A 14610-nucleotide genomic window follows, 5' to 3' on the forward strand; every position below is an offset into this window, starting at 1 on the left:
ATATGCGGCTGAAATAATTGTTTGAAAAAATGTAGTTTTATAGTTCGTTATAAAGGTAGAATAAAAAAGTGTAATAAATGGATTGAATAATAGGGACCAAGAATGGAACCTCGAGGAGCATTTGAAGTTGCTTTTGCTTGGAAATATTAATTAAATGACTGATATTTAACACACTTTCTAATTTAATTAAATATATCAAAACAGTGCAAAGTAGAAACATTTCCCATTTAACATCTTTTATTATTTTTCCATCAGCAACAACAACGATATGAATCTTATGCATAACTTTTGGTGCTCCCTGTGTATCCTACAATACAATTATTTATTGAACATCCAGGATATTCTGTGCTTGAGACGTTTAACAATAACTATGCACATTAATAACCTGACGTCAGATAAAAGACCTCTATAGCTCTCAAAAGCGGATAGCGATTAATCTCTGGGCCATTTTTTGCCTTTGTTCAGAATCAAAGGGATTTCTTAATCATTTATTTCATTAATTATATAGATTAAGTTACGTATTTATCTCTGCTGGCTTCGTGGTAATTTTGTTGTAGGGTGGTTTCTTTGAATCGGGAATTTCATTTCCCATTAAAAGAAAAAGATGTCGGTATTAGGACTGAGTTTGTTGGCTTTATCTGAGCGGGAGTTTCACCCGTCTTTCAGCCTCATTCATGTATTTGTATTTGCTCTTCATTAATATTTTTGCATGTCAGTTTAAATAAATTTATCAATTACGCAATAGATAGCGCTTAATTGTCAATAAAAATACATTCAAAAGGTTATCGCTCATTGTTTATTAAGTGGAATTAAACTCTGTTCACAAGCTAGGATATATTTCTAATTGTGCCTGGTAGATCGCCACAGTTACTCAAAAATAATCGTTAGAAATGATCCTCAAATGGGGAATTGTCGGCGCCGGTAGGATATCTCACGACTTCGTCGCCTCCCTGACGGTGTTTCCGATTTCGGATCATCAGGTTGTCGCGGTGGCGGGAGGTTCCAAGGATAGGGCCGATAAATTCGCTGCGGATCATGGAATTCCTAAGTCCTACGAAGGATACGAAGGCCTGGCTAAGGACGAGGATGTAGGTAAGTACAAATTCTGTCACTTTTCTTCTTTGAACTATGTTTATGCCTATGGACATTGAAACATTTATAATTTCCCTTTTAATATAATGAATTCCAAAAACGGGAAATTTTATTATATAACGAGCGTTCAAATAAAAATGTGGTCAAGTTGGTTCTGAAAATTTGGACGTAGGGCGTAGCGTATAGCAAATGAACTTAAACGTCATCTGTCAAAGCGCTGTATCGCCGCTTTGTTATTGAAACTGACAGCTGCTATACAGCTCGTTGAGAAATGAGGTTAAGTTGGTCGCTATAAGCTACGCCCTACGTCCAATGTGTCAGAGCCAACTTCGACCACGTTTTTATTTGAAAGCTCGTTATTTTACAACCACACACAGTGGACCGACATATGACGCGGCAATCCACCAAAATATGGATCAATAAATGTATAATGTCGGATACCAACGGTTGAACTGCAATTTCTTAAGAAAATTTTTACAAAATCAATTAATATCCTACATAGTGTATGAGTTAGTTATGTTCATTGATCATAATTCAATATTGCCTATTGCTTTGTCAGCTTATCGCCAGCTATTTTGTCTGTGGTTTACGTACTATTTTGTTATAGTTACTGACAATGTAAAATGGACAAAAAGGTAACAACAGTTGTACCTGAATAGAACTAGTTAAGTCAAACATGTATGTTATTATAAAATTAATGAAACAAGACCGAAAAGATGAAGGAAAAACACCTGAAAAAATGGGACATTCTGTACAAAGAAATACTATTTATGTTATGGAGAAATGGAACATATTATACATATTTATTTATTTATTTCACTACATATTCAACAGACAAATGCCCAGTTATATAATACAAAGTCAATGTAGTAATACAACACACAATGCATTCGAAAATGTATGTCAATGCATAGAATTAATAATAATAAATGAACATGGCAATATACCAGCACAAAATATAGTAGACATAATATAATATACATACATATACACAGAGAAAAATATATATTAGAGCAGCAAAACTATGGTAGATATAGAATATATAAAATCATTACACATAAATAAATACCTAAAAATATCGATACATATGCACGCACATTCACTTATACATATAGATAAACACGAATCAATAAAAAAGTAAAAACAAAAATGAAGTATTAAAACTATAAATTAACAGTAAAGAATCCGCTTTTTAATTTCATTAATAGAGCAAGAAAATATATCTAACCTGTCCTCAACATTGCAAATAACATATAAAAATTAAATCCGACAAATGTGAATGCTTTACACATATGGACTTTGATGCAGCTGTGGACAAGAAAAAAAGGTTTCCATTTAAAAAAATTGAAATGGATTTAGACAACGAAACTAATAAAACCTTGTTTTATAAAGGACCATAAGCAGTTTACGTCTGAAACTTTTTATTACCCATAGTTGTATAACATTTAACAGCGAAAAACCAGGATGTTTTTAAAGTTCATGTCATAACTTCAGGGAAGTGTTCCTTTGGGCTGAAGTATAAAGCCACTGGTTGACAGAAAGACACAGGGTGTTAAAATAATTTAAAAAATATTACACCCTTTTTTAGAAATTTCATCAGATCGTTTTATTCATAGGCAGTTAACACATCTTTTAGAAAATGAACTTCACCTGTTTTTACACCAAACTCTTCAGTTACTCTCTAGCTAATACCAGACGTTTTTAATTTAATGTAACGCCGCGATGCAAGGGTTAGCTGTCATCATTCAAAACAACGGGCATCGCTGGAGAGTGATTAGAGTTGTTGATACATCACCAGCTGACGTGTAAAGTCTGGCTAAATTCTCACCGAACTAATTATACCTTGCTGCTGGCTACATGTGATGCATTCGGGCGGGATCTGTGTCACACAAGTAATACTGCGAGAATTCTGTACTAACGGCGATTTTACAGCCATCCTCTACAGAGGGTTTGGAAGATAACGCAAAAAAATCGTATTAGCGGTGTGAGTTTTGAAAAATGAATATTTCACTAAAAACTTCTCAATGTAGTAGAAAGTAGGCAACATTTAATTTGTTATCGAAATGTGTTCTGAAAATTTCTTCATAGTCACCTAAAATTTACAGTTATTACAGTTAATTATACATTAATATTATTTTTGCAGACATCGTCTACGTCGGCAACCTCAACACTCAGCACTTCGATACAACCAAGCTGATGCTCGAACATGGAAAACACGTTTTGTGCGAGAAACCATTTACTCTGAATGAAAAACAAACGCGAAGACTAGTCCAAATAGCGAGGGAAAGGAAACTATTCCTAATGGAGGCGATCTGGTCCCGTTGCTTCCCGGCTTATAAGGAAATGAAAAGACTTATTGATAGCGGAGCTATTGGAGATGTGCTCTTCGCCTCTTTGCACTTTGGTCTCGCTCTGCAGCACGTTGATAGACTGACGTACGTGTAATTTGAAATACTGCGAAAATCTAGTTACTTTTCTTTCCTTTCATCTTTTGTTAGGACTAGAATCCAATCGTTTCTTGTGGGGTACATACGGTAGACACAGTGTTGTACCTTTCAAACTTGCTTTTGATTTATATAAACTAATGCAAAAAATTAAAGGGTCAAAAGAATTTCCGTGAAAAAATTTTTCCGTGATTGAAAGTTAATTTATAGTTTTTATATACCTATCACGTGTGTGTCTACCATAACTCATATATTCTATTTCTTCGCTGCTTTTCACCACCTTATCAGTTTAGTTTGAATGGTCTTTTATACTAAATACTTTTTCAATTGCCAGCTGAATCATAGCTGAAACTTAGTGGATAAAGATACACAACGAATTACCAAAAATTTTGATTTTAGCGAATTGAATATGGGAGGAGGCGCAATCCTCGATCTAGGAGTCTACATCCTCCAGTTCCAGCAGTACATCTTCAGAGGCTTGACCCCCGTCAAAATCGCCGTCAACGGCCATTTAAACAAAAGCGGCACCGACGAATCCTGCGGCGCCATCATCACATACCCTGGCGGAAAGATGGCGATGGTAAGCACTTCGGCTAGGGTTAGTTTGCCCAACGAGGGTATAGTTGTTGGAACTAAGGGCACTTTGAGACTGCCCGATTTTTGGTGTCCGGATAGACTTATTACGCCCGATGGGGTGTTGGAGTTTCCATTTCCGAAGACTACACAAAGTTTCCTGCACAAGAATAGCGTGGGGTTGTCTTACGAGGGGGAAGAGGCGAGGCAGTGCATTAAGGCGGGTTAGTATCCTTATCTGAAGGGTAAAATTCACTATGTTTGACTCTCAAAATGCAAGGTACTAAAAAATATTATTACATAAATTTTACACGGGCCAAAATAAAATAAATAAGATATAGTGCATCATTTTCCCGCGGCCGGTAGACCGTAGATTAGCTATGCTTGTACGGAGGATTGGCACCCTCTGTGCATGTATGGTAGGGTGGAAGAATGTTGGCTTGGGTCAATGTGAGAGATTGACACCGGTTGGCATTTGACCACCCCCCTAATTAATGAGGTTTTCCAGGTTTCCCTCATTCCTGCACTGAATGGTGGTTAGGGCTAGCATAAGTCGTTCCTGGGCGCAAATGCGGCCTGCTTTCGTGGTTAGGATGAGGAGTAGAGATATTATTATTATTTTCTATTTATTTGTTCAGAAACGATCAAAAGTTTATTTTACAACTCAAAAGTTCGTGATATCTTTTCTGAATTGACTGAATAGTTTGATTGTCTTTCATTAATTTTTTTAGGCAAACTAGAAAGCCCGTGTATTACTCATGAAGAATCTATTGAACTAGCCAGGCTAATGGACTATTTGAGAAAGGAAATGGGTGTAGCTTATCCTGAGGATTTCCAGGACATTTAAATGGCCTCGAGAACAAGCGTTAAGGGTTTGGCGAATCTGATGTTAGCATTTCCTTTTCCTTCACTTTAGTTGGCATAATTATGTATATATCTTGAAAATGTATATTACAATTTAGTGACTGGAAATAAATATAATGTTTCTGTTAAATTATTTGTTTGTAACTTAAGATGGATATTTATTGAAAACCCTTTACCTGGTGAATTACATTTAGAATTGAAAATCGATAGTCCTAGTAGTGATTTCTTTATCATATTTATTATAAGATTCTTTGGTTAATTATATACATGAATGCAAACAAAGGGTCAAAAGAATTTCCGAAATTTTTCCGTGACTTTTGACAGACTGTATTTAGGTGAAAAAATGCAGTGGCGTAGGTTTTTTTTATAAAAAATAGGGTGACCCTGTCCAGTTGTACACCACTGGTTGAACCTTTAGAGCTCATATTTTAGGAAATACAAGGCCTACTATCATACATTATCTGTACTAAATTTTATTAAAATCGATGAATCTATTCCGGAGATATATTACAAAAAATCAATTTTTTTTTAACAACTGCAACACCCTGTATCTCTAAAACGAGGCCATTCCAGACCTATGTTTATAAAGCAAACACCTCTACTATTTTAAAGAGATCTATGTGCCCTCGAAATTTACTGCATAAAATTCGGACCACCGTGTATACTTTTTCGCATATACGTGGAATGCTGTATGTCTTGGAGAAGACCGTTTTTAAGGTCCCTATCTTCCTTGAGGTCTTGTAGAAGCAAAATTAGCTCATAGAAGTTTTGTCATGTAAAATTCAAAATTTCACCCATGTTCCGAATCCGCAGCAAGAAGTCGCCTGTAGAGCCTGAACCAGAAAATAATAACGGACTATGCAAACAATATAAATTCAAAAATTTTCACTTTCGACAACGGTTTAAGACAACACCAGAGATGACCGACATCTAGAGAGATCAATGGCAAGAACGCCTTTAATATAAAACCATTTCCGCCACTGGTGCCCTCTAGCGGCGCTCATGTTCCCAACTAACTTAATTCTTTTCATACGACTCTTATGAAGTGGCCCAGCACATCTGGGAGATTTATGTCAATCGACAGCCTGCCGCCCCTAATACGCCCCAGCAGTTCCGCACCCATAAATCTTCAAGGTCATGCCGATGTCGATTATCGCAGCATAAATCTGCTGTGATTAGCCTAGGCGGGCGCTATTAGCGCCCATCAGCCGGCCGAGTCAGCACGACAGGGCGCCACTTCATCATGGAGAACCCCCTGCTGATGCTTAACAGGCCTACTTTCGGGATGCGGGCGGCGAGATTCAAAGATAACGTATTAAAAAGTCGCCTAAGGGTTGCTGCATCTTGAACCCCCGGTGAAGGGGCTTGGCCAGGCGCATAGTAAGCGGAATGGGGGGCAGGTTCCTCCAATATATCCTTCGAACCTTTTCCTAGAATGAAATTGAATGCATTTATTTAAAAATAATCGTTAGATGGTAGTATTAAGTTGATTCAAACAAATTCGAAACATTTTTCCAGAAAATCTTATCAAGCCAAGTCAGTTGTAGTCAAAACTTTGAAGATGTAATGTAATACTTTATAAACAGCAAATAAAAATGTTTTTACTTCATGTAATCTCTGCTGATGCGTTTGTGCCTATCCGGACAGGCAGCCTCTTAACTTAAGTTCCAGTGTAAAAAAGGGGTGTTGTCATGTGTGCCCTCGCCCGCATGCAGATGTTGCTTTCCAGGTTTTCCGCCCATTACACTAGTGACTGATTAGAGCGTTTCGTATTACACCCCACAGAGTGTGGGGTGGTTAGTGGGTGTCGATTTGGGCAAGGCAAATTAGGCGAGACGCTGTTCTATAAATATAAGGCAATGCTGTCTGCGGCAGTATTACGTGTCACATTTTGATTGGCGCTAATTAATTGGTGTTATATATACTATCCCAAATAATGCTATTAAAATTATGTTTGGCATTTGATGACTATATTCGACAATTCCTAGTAATTCCGTCATTGATGAGCTACTACTACTAAAATGGTGAGTCATTTGTGATATCAAGATCACCATAATTGATTTGAATATTACAAGATATCGCCTTTATAAATATATCTATTTATACAAGGAAGGAGAACAAAAAACAGGACGGTGCCGGTGGGTGGTTAGGTCCCTTGGATTTTTTCTCGATTAATTATTCCCCCTTCTATTCGACAAACCCTTACATCGATTGTTTCGGCAGGGGTGAGCGTCATTGTATTATTTTTCTTTTATTGATGGTATAATTACGTGCAATCGAATTTGAATTTTGATGTTTTAGATTCTGAAATGTGAGAGTCCTATATTTGCCAATACGGGGCTGAAAAATAGGCATTTTCACAAACAAGAGATACATTATAAAAAATATGTCGATCAAACCGTTAAAGAGATGTATCGTTTTTCCTTCTTTACGCAAGGAACCATCTGTTGTAGCTGGAAAACTGAATTCACTACTTGAGGCCGTTTTCAGTTAAAATATAATCTCACAAAACTGTTGTACGCGAATTCTTATTTTAGACAAAAAAACTGCAGCGTTAACTTTAACCGCACTTTAACCAACATCATGTGCTTCTGTTGGTAAGATACAAATGATTTTTACACTTACTGCCATTCTTTCAAACACCACATTTCTACTATTAGCCTTTTTGTGTGTTATCACGAGGATGGATTGAAATAAAGTGTAAACAGAATCGGTTTAATACATTTTTCAGGTTTGTTGAGAAAAGCTAGTGATGGAAAATTAAGTTCGTTGAATTTTTAGTTCAGCATCTCTAGTATTTAGTATATCTCATAAGGGAATGAGATCAAAACATGTTTTTACTCGTTTTTGTTATGTTTATTCTAAAATGTATACGCCAGTTTGGTATTAAGAGCATTTAAAAATCATTGGTTATTGTCAATTTAATTAAATTAATGTAATAATTAACGATACAGTATCTTGATTAAACTTTATAATGGAAAAAAAATATATATTTGGGAGGAAGTGAAAGTCGAGTCTTTAAAAAATTGTTAATCTTCTCTAATGATGGCTAATCTTAATTCTCATTAACAAAAAACTCTCATAAATTTCAAAGCTGTTCCTAACGAAACTCATTAAAAATATTTTCACTCCCCTGTTATTAATCTGTATAGGAGCTTATCTGGTTAAAACAAACGAGTAATCTGCCCTCTGACAGAACAAAAATATAGATCTTAAGAGCTTTTAGTTATTAATGTTTTTACACTAAAACAAATATTCGATCAGACATTCATATATTTGTCGGAGATGTCTTTCTCAAAGACTTTGAAAATTCAAGAATTCTTTACTCAGGGATTACCCTTTTATAAATTGTACCTAAACCATAAAACATAGAAATAGTTATTTATGAATTAAGCCGGTTATGTTATTCCCGAGTTTTATGATAGCAAGCTAGGGTTTGGAGGGACTTACGGGTCACTCAACGTAGCCGCGGTCAAAGTATAGATAGCATTTACCTTATAATTACTTTATATTTGATTGGTTCATTGGAGAATAATTTTGACCTGACGAGTGAAGAGAAGTACAGAGATATGTACTGAGGGCAGTTCTACTTGAGCATTGAAGACGTCAGTACACTGCTATTCTGTTGACCGTGGATTCGTTATCGAGCCTCTGGTTGTTGTCATAAAACACCTCGAGCACTTTATTTGTAACGTTTTATTTTAAATCATTTTCATTTACAGTATTACTTATTATTTCGTGAAGATGAGTGACACGAGTAGTGATATTAACGCCCAAGTTAGCCCTACGACTCCGACATATTTAATATAATACGTTGACTTTGTACGTGTAAATCTTTGTTTTTAACTCTGAGTTTGTTTCGATATCCTCAGCTTCAAAGAGTCTCCAGAGAGAACATTATTTTAATAACTATTACCCTTTACTGGTTACGATATGAACAAATAATAACATCAATTAATAAATAATTATACCAACAACATACCCCGCCAAGCAATGTTCTGCACTGCACTGGTGAAGCTAAGTGAACCCGTGTACCATACAATTATTTACGACCTAGTAGACCAATACAGGTTTACCAGTACCGGACTGCTATTCGAGTATAAATTACGAGATACGTCATGGTCAAAGCATAGGAAGAAATTTCAGGAGAAGTGCATACGGTCCTGTGCTTTAAGATTTACAGGTTCCAATTGACAACGTAACAACTACATAAAGGCGTATTGGGTTTCTGCTACGTATTCGAAAGTGTGGTAAAATTTTAATTTTGTTGTTCAGGATCGACCGACTCGAAAAATAGGTGACATTTTCGAGCTTACAGCTCCCTTACAAAAGTTCCTCAGTGCAGCCCTTATCAGCGCCGCCCCCAAGCTCCCGAAGCCGACCCTGGACGGACGTAGAAGGCGAAGAGGAACAGAATATCCATCCCGCCGTGTACCCCGTCGCCCGTCGCCGGCTCGCTTCAGCAGTGATCAATAGACGGCTGTCGTGCGTTCTGTTCGCCTCTCTACCGTGCTCGCGCGATTCTGCCACACTCCGGTCCAGCGCTGCACAGCATCTCTTCTGGTCTTTCTGCTGCTCCGTTGACAGAGTCGAGTTTAGGAGGTATAGTGCAAGTGTGGACGGTCGGGCACCCGGTCGAAATTTCTGCTGTTTCTTTGGGATCTACGAGTGCCGGGAGCGACTGCGAGGTGAGTTGTTTTATGGGTGTTTTTCTATATCGCTTTTTTCGCCTGCGAGGTGCTTTTCCTTCTCCCTGCACGCAAAAAAGGCAAAATTCACGATCCGAGTGTGCTTGTTGGTAAGAACTGATGCAGCGATGACCAGTGATCTTCCAAAACCGCCTTTCTTTATAAAAAATGCCTTCATGAAAATTTCCTTTGAGCCAAAGGACTATTGTTAAGATCAATCCCAGGAGCTTATTTGTCAATAATTATAATTTCTTGTATATCGGATATTAAGAACAAACAACCAACTACTTAGACGTATTAGCTTCTGGAATTGATGGAATTATAAATCAAGTAAGAATCAATGGAACGATTTTTCTGTTGAAGATTGCCAATTCCATGAAATTTATACAAAAACCTGGATCGTCATTGTGGTTAAGATTTCAATTTGCCCATAAACTGATGGAAAGAACGAAGATAAGTGCAATGAGTGTTATTAATTGCCATTTAATTACCTTTGGTCATTGATTTTTATTCAATGAACTGACCCTTAAAAACATTTTCAATTTATTGAAATAGTCGTTCGAATAAATTAATTTTCATCAGTTTTATTGATGGCATTTCAAATTCTTTGAGCGAGGCATTGAAAAGTGATTTTTTTTGTTTGGGTAACCTTTGTTGCACCACAATTAACAACTCTTTGAATATTCAAAGTTGGCGTTGATCTGTAAATTATGAGATTTCAAAAATCTTCAGAATGCATATACTCAGACTGAAAATTTTATCAGTTATCTACTACTAATTTATGTTTTTTGTGTTATTGAAACTGTAGTTCCAATGAATTAGTTTTCATGAGTTTTTATTGATAGCAGTCCAATGCTCTTTGTTTTAACCAAATACTGGGAAATCTGCCAAGACTGGGAATATAACAGTGCAAAGTTCATGTTTTTATTTGGATAACATTTGTTGCACCAGAATTTTCTGAATATCGATAGTTGGTTTATATGTATACATTTTTATAGTTTCAATTTTTTTCTACAAGAGAAAAGTATTAAGCTAAATCAAACAAATTCAATTTTTTTTTAATTTCATCAAATGAAGTCTAACAAGGGTCCTAGGTATTCAAAATATATCTACAGCTAGTCATAAATAATAATTATCCAAAATAAAAACTAAAAATTATATGTCTAGATATACAATGTTCAAAGAATCCTGTATTGTTGCTGTCCTATTATTACCCTTGTCAAAGACTAATCACATAAAAAACAGTTACTACAAAGAGATCCTTTTGTTCCCATATTTCACTCGGGATTGTTTCATCAGGTAGCTTCTCTTCTCGTAAGCAAACCATAAATATTATAGACTGAGCCGGATAGGAAAATTTTCCTAATCATTTTAGGCTATGGCTTAAATACTACAACTTAAAAGAAAACATTTGAGCACTATGCCGTCATTTCTCCGTGGCATATGGGTTATCAGCGGAAAATTAAACTTTCCAATTTTGGGCGGGGTAAATTAATTAAATAGAAATTGACGGCATTTCGACCCAAGACAGATATTTGAAAAATAAGACATAAAAACTTTATGCCGTACAAAAATAACGGTTCTTGAAAGAATAAAAAAAATTTCATTTTCCAAATATTTTCACTAATGTAAAAATTATAGAAAACTACAGCGTGCCTGATTTTAAATAAAGATATTTATTTCAAAGTTATATTTTACTATGCCGTACGAATGCACTGNTACTACAACTTAAAAGAAAACATTTGAGCACTATGCCGTCAATTCTCCGTGGTATATGGGTTATCAGAAAATTAAACTTTCCAATTTTGGGCCGGGTAAATTAATTAAATAGAAATTGACGGCATTTCGACCCAAGACAGATATTAGAAAAATAAGACATAAAAACCTTATGCCGTACAAAAATAACGGTTCTGGAAAGAATAAAAAAATTTCATTTTCCAAATATTTTCACTAATGTAAAAATTATAGAAAACTGTACAGCGTGCCTGATTTTAAATAAAGATATTTATTTCAAAGTTATATTTTACTATGCCGGACGAAAGCACTGGATCTAAGAGCTTTTACCCTGACTCAAATTTTCTCATTTCCAACGCCTATTCCAAAAAAATATTGAGAAGTGTATGGCACCGATTTCAGAGTTTTACTTATGCTCTAAAATAATGAAAAATATAAGTGTTGTACAAAATATTTGGCTAAAAAACTATTATTACATAATTATGGGTGCTCTGAAGTTAACGTCATTTTCCTTTGGGTAAAAATCATTATTTCCTGAACGGCATAAATTTCGGAAGCAAGTTTTTCCACTTTATAGTCTTTATACAAAAGTGCCCTACACAACTATTGGCACCAAAAAAAAACAATTGATGAATAAAAAAAATTCATTTTTGCAATTTGGAAAATCCATTTGACAGCTACTATAGTAATATATATTTTCAATTTCATTACTGTTTTAAATTATTCATGGGTTAATATTAACAAAATTGTGGATGCCGTCTATTTTTAATTTCAGGGTTTTCCATAATTAGTAGGATTTTTCAAGACATTTTCACTACTTTATGAAATTATATAGGAATATATACGGCATTTACCCCATAACATTAACACCATCAAATGATAATAAATAATTATATCGCAGTATATTTTTGATGAAACATTCATGGAATGCTATAAAAAATATATAATAATTTAAAATCTCAATTTTACTATACTCAATAATTAACAATTCCTGTACGGCATTCATTGCAGATTATGAAGGGAGTTTAGTAATGATGAAAAATTATATTGCCGTTACATTTGCATGGAATATGCAAAAAAAGAAAAAACAAACAAATTGAATTGTAGATGTGCATACACATATTAAAAACTTTCGCATTGAAAAAAAAATTGCAGTTATATGCAAACGTTTTTTTGGAACTTTTCCCCTTTAGTGCCATGATATTTATACGGCAATATTTTTTTAATAATTAATTTTTAATGAATTTGAAAAGGGCACAAAAGCCGTACATTCATTTCCCTACTGTGACCTCATGGCCATAAAAAATGTACGGCATAATGACTTGAGGTATGCTGTCAATTTCTATTTAATTAATTTACCCGGCCCAAAATTGGAAACTTTGATTTTCCGCTGACAACCCATATGCCATGAAGAATTGACGGCATAGTGCTCAAATGTTTTCTTTTAGGTTGTATAGTATTTAAGTCATAGACTCTTACGGTGCCTAAAATGATTAGGAAAATTTTCCTATCCGGCTCTTAGTCTATTAAGAGGAAAAAACGACTGTGTCAAAGGCTTCGAACATGACTTAGACAAATAATTACTTACAATAGTTCTTGTAAACTGTATCTAATTTGAAATACGATCATTTATTGAATAATTTGCTGTGTCATTCGTTAAACGTAAAAATATAAGAATACTTTTCATATTTCGTAACATTTATTTTACGTTGTTGTCCATTTCGCACTAAACGGCGAAGGCGTATAAAAAGCTTACATAATTCAACTGTGAACACAAAGAAAAACTTCAAGTCACTGCCAAACTGTTTGGTGTAGTGTAATTTATTCTCATTGGTACAAATTGGTGCAATAAACTAATAATAAGCAGATGCTGAATTTCAGCTGACGACATTCCCGTAACATGCAATTGATTTAATGGGTTAAATCATTCCACTTTATATATTTGGTTAGCGATGGTGTTGGTGCGGAAACCGCGTTTGTTTTTGGGTTTGAGTTCCTAAAAATACAGATAATGCTGAAAAGGATTACCATTAGTTTTTCATTACTTTTTGACAATACCAGTTAATCCAGACTAAATTCAAGGATTATATAAAACTGTATAAGCGATCATATTTCCGCGTAAAAAAATAATCTAGATGTGTTAAATCTTACAGTAAATCCAAAATTTATAAGCGGGCCATAAGTCCTGCTGAACCTTTGTTAAATTTCCAAAAAAAGATGTTTACAAATTTTCTACAGATATAAATATTTTCATAGCCTTTTGCACTACCGTGATGCATACTCGCCATGTTTAAAATCATTATTGGGAAACAATATTTTATCAAAGTGCGATAAGAGGTTATTTTGACACTCTATTTTTCAATATATCGCATTCATGGTCACTGAACCTTTGCCTTTACATGTGAACAGATCAACGCTATCTAATTAGACGAACATTGGCACTAGTAGTTGTTATTGCACCACTATATTTTAACCATATCGGTGACCCTTCATGTAAATGCGTTGTAGACTGGACACGAGATTGCCACTGGAGCAAAATAAGAACCGATGAAAATTGAGATGAAGTTGTGGTTTCCATTTGTTAGATGTTGGTTTGGTCAAGATTAAATTGCAGAGATTTCATGATGATAGCTTTCTATCATTTTCTATGTTTTGGATATCTTTTCACATATACTGACTTTTTTACAACGTTTACTAATTTCTCCTTAGACTTCTAAAGACGAACGAAATAATAACAACGTTTCCCATAAGTACTTTAACCTATCACTATAAGAAAATTTTGTAAGGCATTTTGATAACGCCCTGTAGATTATGAAGCATTTTTGAACCCATGTTTGTACTTGTTTGGTCATTTGGACAGTGCATGAGGTAATTGTCGAGGTCTGTTACATTATTTTTAAGATATTTTATGAGTTTTTTACTTTATCTGAAAAAAAAAAAAAAAATAGAAACTGCTCGATTATCCCATGAAATAGCAAACACATGTGCATGTTGTAAATGTGACTAATAATATAATAGTCCCCTGTTTATTTATTTTAAACGCAAACATTCTTATCTACTTGTATAAATAGAAAAAAATATAATTTCTTTGTAAACCTAAACAAGACTTGATGAATAGATAAATATTTGGTTAAATTAATAGTTTTGGATGAAACATAAGTAGCTGCTAAAAGATTTATATCATTACATCAACTGTTGGGAAACTTATATAAAAA

General features: G+C 34.8%; 2 protein-coding genes across 2 annotated transcripts in view; both read left to right on the top strand.

Moving 5' to 3' along the window:
* The first annotated feature begins 836 nt into the window (after nucleotides 1-836).
* Nucleotides 837-5103, top strand: LOC108912205 (trans-1,2-dihydrobenzene-1,2-diol dehydrogenase-like). Its single transcript, XM_018717385.1, has 4 exons — nucleotides 837-1092; nucleotides 3236-3527; nucleotides 3936-4333; nucleotides 4841-5103. Exons 1-4 carry the CDS (start codon nucleotides 891-893, stop codon nucleotides 4954-4956), a joined length of 1008 nt encoding a protein of 335 aa, XP_018572901.1. The 5' UTR covers nucleotides 837-890; the 3' UTR covers nucleotides 4957-5103.
* Nucleotides 5104-9424: 4321 nt separating this feature from the next.
* LOC108912195 (midkine-A-like) overlaps nucleotides 9425-14610 on the top strand; it is a 95384-nt gene continuing 90198 nt past the window's right edge. Inside the window, exon 1 of the mRNA XM_018717375.1 lies at nucleotides 9425-9661. The gene's annotated coding sequence lies outside the window, so the exon portion shown is untranslated. The remainder of the gene's footprint in view (nucleotides 9662-14610) is intronic.

Source organism: Anoplophora glabripennis, unplaced genomic scaffold, assembly GCF_000390285.2.
Source record: "Anoplophora glabripennis isolate ALB-LARVAE unplaced genomic scaffold, Agla_2.0 scaffold215, whole genome shotgun sequence".
Taxonomy (NCBI): Eukaryota; Metazoa; Arthropoda; class Insecta; order Coleoptera; family Cerambycidae; genus Anoplophora; species Anoplophora glabripennis.

Bases quoted from the DNA above. Each gene is read 5' to 3' on its own strand.
- LOC108912205 (XM_018717385.1), top strand. From the start codon at position 891: ATGATCCTCAAATGGGGAATTGTCGGCGCCGGTAGGATATCTCACGAC. The intron at 3,528-3,935 runs GTACGTGTAATT...TTTTGATTTTAG, and splicing joins CAGCACGTTGATAGACTGAC to CGAATTGAATATGGGAGGAG. The intron at 4,334-4,840 runs GTTAGTATCCTT...TAATTTTTTTAG, and splicing joins GAGGCAGTGCATTAAGGCGG to GCAAACTAGAAAGCCCGTGT.